The sequence below is a fragment of the Cornus florida genome, unplaced genomic scaffold (genome assembly GCF_030987335.1).
Source record: "Cornus florida cultivar Cherokee Brave unplaced genomic scaffold, ASM3098733v1 CherokeeBrave_3.0.0_Hap2_Chr06, whole genome shotgun sequence".
In the NCBI taxonomy this organism is placed as follows: domain Eukaryota; kingdom Viridiplantae; phylum Streptophyta; class Magnoliopsida; order Cornales; family Cornaceae; genus Cornus; species Cornus florida.
Genome location: NW_026775576.1, coordinates 83,109,691 through 83,115,687, shown reverse-complemented (window position 1 = coordinate 83,115,687; position 5,997 = coordinate 83,109,691). Strand labels below are relative to the sequence as shown.

General features: G+C 37.2%; 1 protein-coding gene across 1 annotated transcript; it reads left to right on the top strand.

The window, feature by feature from the left end:
* Positions 1-396, top strand: LOC132314448 (uncharacterized). Its single transcript, XM_059813311.1, has one exon. The coding sequence runs from the start codon at positions 1-3 to the stop codon at positions 394-396; it is 396 nt and encodes a 131-aa protein (XP_059669294.1).
* Positions 397-5,997: the final 5,601 nt, after the last annotated feature.

Below are 5,997 nucleotides of genomic sequence, written 5' to 3'. Positions count from 1 at the left end.
ATGGACGCTTTCGCTATTCAAAGACAGCTCACAGGGATTGAACCATTGAATGGTTCGAACTATACTACTTGGAGGACAAGTGTTGATATTATGTTGGGTTTCTTGGACTATGAGTTTGTACTTTATGAGGAGAAACCCGCTGCAATCACTGAAGAGTCTTCTGAAGCAGTAAAGTTGTTGTATGCTAAGTGGACTAAAGCTAATACCATAGCCATTAGGTTGATCCGTGCTTCTATTGGTGAGACTATTCGTGGTGATATTCCTGTATTTAATACTGCCAAGGCGCTTCAGTATTATTATTTGACACAATTTATGTCAACCAGTTATGATGGCAGTGGTTCAGTGAGGGAGCATATCTATAAGATATGCAAGCTGGTTAATGGTCTCAGGGAGTAGGGAATCACATTTGATGATGAATTATTGGTCCACATGGTGATCTACCCTCTGCCTAAATCTTTCGATGCTTTTAGGGTAAATTATAATTCACAAGAGACAAAATGGGACATTAATCAGCTATTGGCACTTTGTGTGACCGAGGAAGAGCGGCTCAAGGGTGCTAAATTTGAGTCAGTTCATCTTGCCATAAGCAGTAAAAGCAGGAATAACTTCAAGTGGAAAGGTGGCAAGAAAGGGAATCAGGCAATTCAAAAAAATGGAAAGCAAGACAATAAAGGAAAAGGCATTGAGTATGCAAATGCGAATGTGATTGGTTGGTCAATTAAACATCAACCTTCGCAATAGCACGAATCATTGTAAAATAGGGCTATTGGTCGGGTAAGTCGAACCACTGGGACTGCGCTAGTCTATGGCAACCTAAGTGTCTAGAATTGTTCTTAGAAAGATAAGGGGTTTATAGAGGTTTTGTTGGATGTCACTTAAGTTAGGAAATTAAAAATGCATAAAATAATAAATTGCAAGAATTCAAGTGAGTGAAGTACAAGTAAAGAAGGCTAGGGAAATGAATCCACCTTCATCCCTATACACATGCTAGGTTAAGATTAATTTAAGGGAAAAACAACATATATGATAGTCATGATACATAACAATACTAGGTTGCTATAATATCCTCAAGAAGTTCATTTAAATAGGAAGGCAAGAATAAACCATCAAAGGTTCACATGATCAACTACCTAAACTAAAATGTAGCTTAGAACATGCTTACTAAGTCAAGGATTATCAAGCCCTAATTTAAATGGTGAATGCACATAAAGCAAAAAATCAAGTATAGACCATCAAAGGGAAACCCTAAGCCATGAACTATCTAGGTTCTCCAACTCCATGCCATTAAAACCATTCCATGATCTAACTTCCATTGTCACCATGGAAGTGCAAGCAATATGATTAAGAAAAGTAACCATCCAAGACAAGATGAATAACTCACAATAATCATTTATAAACATTCAACATTCATTACAACAAAAATGAGGCTCTTGATCATGGAAAGACTATAAAAAATACATTGTAATCCCCAAAAATAAACTATACTAACACATGCTTACAAGGGAGGGGTTTCATCACCTCCCTATATGAGGTTTAGTTGCCCATTGGTGAGCTAGAAGAAGGAAGAAGCATCATCCTCATCTTCATTTTCGTGCACCCTCTTGTAGCACTCAAGAACACCCTCTTCCTTACTCTCTTCTCTCTCCTCTATCTTGCTAGAATATAGGATAATGTTTTGTGTGGTCCTTCCACTCTCTTATCAAGCTCAAGTCAAGGCTCTCTCTCCTCCAAGGAACACCTCCAACCACTTCATAAAAAAGGAAGATGGCATTGAGGAAACCAATTGCCAAGTGGCTGAAATTGAGCCATTTCCTAGTACAATCTGCTTGATTTTCGAGCACTCGAAGAGTGGTCTCGAGCACTCTAAATTAGTGTAATGTGTAACATGCTCTTCTTGCTCAGCACTGACCTACTTTGGTAAAACTACTATAACTTTGTGTCCCTAACTCCGAATGATGATCTGTTTGAAGATTTGGAGAGTTGATTCAGTGCTTTAAAAACTTCATGTTTTGATGAAGACCCAATTCTCAAGTCTGGTTGGTCAAAAATGGGGAGAAAGGCAGTACTTCAGTGCTGCCAGGCAGTTCTGTGCACCTCTGTTAAGAAGATCATAACTCTCTGCTCTGAACTCCGAATGATGAACCGCTTGAAGATTTTGAAAGCTGATTCAGAGCTCTAAATCTTTCATGTTATGATGGAAGTCCAGTTCTTGAGTTTGCTAGGTCAAAAATGGCAACAAAAGTCAGGTTCTACAGCTGCCAGAAATTCAGAATTGGCACCCTTTTTGTTCATAATTCCACAAGGCATCATTTTTGCTTCCTTTTTGCACTTTAACCTGAAAATGCACAAAAACATGCAAATGGAGTTAATCTACATAAAATAATCAATTAATGGACTTTGTTAATGTAATTTAGGGCGCCTGAATATATAATATTCAGCGCTTATCAGAATGATGAATGTTAGTTCTGTAAAAAGAAAGGACATCAAAGGAAAGACTACTACAGCTACAAAAATTGGTTAAAGAAAACAAAACAGGTATGAGAGTTGTTATGGTAATCTTTGAATCCAACTTAGTAAATGTGTCTAATCATACATGGTGGATTAATACGGGTGCATCTATTCATATCTCTTGTTCATCACAGGGACTTCGAAGCCAGAGAAAACCCGGGACTGAGGAGAAATTGGTGTTGGGTAATGCTGCTGCAGTTCATGTTGCTGCTGTTGGGACGATTTCGCTAGTGTCACACACTGGTTTTTCCTTAGAGCTTCAGGATGTTTTTTATGTTCCTACTATTAGGCGTAATTTACTTTCAATTTCAAGACTTAATGCTTTGGGTTTTCAATTTTCTTTTGGTGATTGATCAGTTACTATTCATTATGGTAAGAATATAGTTGGACATGGTTGTTTAATTGATGGTTTATATCAGTTATTGTTGAATGATTCTCATATAAATGCTTCTTGTTTTTCTGTTGATTCGATACCTTCCAGATCAAAACGTGCTTTTATTAGAAAGGATTCATCTATGTTGTGGCATAGGAGATTGGGGCATGTCTTTCGAAAGAGACTTGAACGCTTGGTCAAGGATGAGATTATAAAACCACTAAATTTTTCAGATTTTGATTTATGTGTTGACTGTGTCAAGGGGAAGATGCACAAGAAACGCAACTTTGAGGCTAGTCGGTCATCTAGTCTTTTGGATCTTATTTACACAGATATTTGTAGTCCGTTTCCTACCGCTTCTTGAGGAGGACAAAGGTATTTTATTACCTTTATTGATGATTTCTCAAGGTATACTTATTTGTACCTAATACACCAAAAGTCCGATGCACTTAACATGTTTAAAATCTATCAAACTGAAGTTGAAAAACAGTTAGGCGAAAAGATTAAAATTGTAAGATCGGACCGAGGTGGTGAGTATTATGGGAGAATGGACCAGGAGGGTGTGAATCATGGTCCTTTCGTCATGTACTTCGAGGAGCAAGGTATAGTGCCACAGTATACCACACCTGATTCTCCTGAACAAAATGGAGTTGCAGAGAGGAGAAACCGCACCTATTAAGATGTTGTTCGTAATATGATGAGCCATTCTTTACTATTTGAGAATTTTTGGGGAGAAGCTCTTAAAACGGCAGTTTATATTCTTAATAGCGTGCCATGTAAAGCAGGTCCTGAAATACCTTTCAAGCTTTGGACATGTCGTAGACCTAGTCTTCGACACTTGCATGTGTGGGGATGTCTTGCAGAGGCAAAGTTGTACAATCCTGATATTAAGAAGCTTGATCATCGCACTGTTACTTGTCATTTCATTAGGTATCCTAAAAGATCATTTGGTTATAGATTTTATTGTCCCTCGAGACCTATGGAGATTGTTGAGACCAGTCATGCACAATTTATTGAGAATGACGAATCCAGTGGGAGTTTGGATCATCGTATTTTCTTTTTCACAGAAGAGCAATCTTCTGTGCCTATTCCATTTACTACAGATTTAATTCCAACTTCAGTGATTCCATTTAGAGCTCCTAGTCCCACCCCTTCAGTTATTCCTCGTATGCAGCCTCTTGCTTCAACTTTTGATCCACTTTCTGAGCCTAATCAACTTAGAAGATCTTCTAGAACTCGGAGATCCGCTATACCTGATGATTTTGAGGTGTATGTTAGTGAGGTTGACATTGGCGAGTATGAAGATCCAATTTCATTTAATGAAGCCATAGAGAGTCATGAATCTTCTAGTTGGATAGATGCTATGAAAGATGAAATGCACTATATGGATGTTAATGGGGTGTGGGAGCTTGCTGATTTACCTATAGATCGCAATACGATGGAGTGCAAATGGGTCTTTAAGACCAAGAGGGATTCACTTGGAAATGTTGATAGATATAAAGCTAGATTGGTGGCTAAAGGTTTCAAGTAGAAGCCAGGTGTTGATTTCTCTGAGACTTTCTCTTCAGTTTCATCAAAGAATTCTTTAAGAGTCATTCTTGCTATTGTTGCACAATATGATCTTGAGTTGCATCAGATGGATGTGAAAACAACATTCCTTAATGGAGACCTTGAGGAAGAGATATACATGTCTCAACCTGAAGGTTTTGTGGTTAAGGGACATGAACATCAAGTGTGTAAATTAAATAAATCAATTTATGGGCTCAAACAAGCTTCACGACAATGGTACTTGAAATTTGATGAAGTGATTACTAGCTATGGGTTTAAGGAGAATGTTGGAGACAAATGCATATATCTCAAGGTTAGTGGGAGTCGTTTTATTATTCTTGTCTTATATGTTGATATTTTACTAGCTAGTAATGACATTCATGCGATACATGATACGAATAATTTTTTATCAATTCATTTTGATATAAATGATATGGGCAATGCTGAGTTTGTCCTGGGTATTAGGATCCATAAAAATCGCACGATAGGAACACTTGGTTTATCTCAAAAGGCATATATTAATAAAATTTTAAAAACTTTTGGGATGGAAAATTGTGCACCTGGTGAGGTTCCAGTTGTAAAAGGGGATATTTTTTCAGAGGAACAATGTCCTAAGAATGAGATTGAGAAAAGTAAAATTGATGTCGCTGTATATGCATCTGCAGTTGGAAGTTTGACGTATGTTATGACGTGCATTAGACCAGATATTAGTTATGTGGTTGGGATGCTTGGAAGATTTCAGCAAAATCCGGGTATTGCTCATTGGAGGGCGGTGAAGAAAGTTTCGAGGTATCTTTATAGAACAAAATAGTTTATTTTGGTGTACAGGAAATCAGATTGTTTGGAGATAGTTGGTTATTCTGATTCGGACTATGCAGGTTATTCGAGTAGTAGAAAATCCACTTCTGGATATATTTTTATGTTGGCTCAGGGAGCTGTATTATGGAAAAGCTCTAAGCAATCTATTATCGCAGATTCAACTATGTATGGAGAGTTGATCAGTTGTTATGAAGCGACCAAACGTGCTATGTGGTTGAAACAGTTTATTGCGGATTTAAAGGTTGTGAACTCCATACACAAGCCTTTGATAATTTTCTGTGATAATGAAGCTATCACAAAATATGTGAAAAAATGAAAAATTGACCAAGCGTAATATGCACATAGATGTAAAGTACCTTTACGTGTGCGAGAAGGTTAAACAAGGTATTATTGAGGTTCCGCATATACATACAGCAAGGATGATTGCAGATCCTCTCACTAAAGGTCTTCAGCCAAAAATATTTAAAGAGCACGTGATTCGGATGGGTATTCAAGAGTCATTATGTTATGATGTCTGATTTCTCTATTACATCATGTTACATTGCAGTTGTTTCTTTCAGTTTATTTACACCTTCTAGTGACAATTATTTGCATGAAAATAAAGTTATGATGCATCATTATTATTATTATTACATTGTTATATATGATATATGCACGTGTTATTCTTGTTGCCTGAGAGTGGTATTGCACTCATGAAGTTGTTTGGGCTAGATGTGAAATTGGCACCACATTGGTAAATCCAAACATAA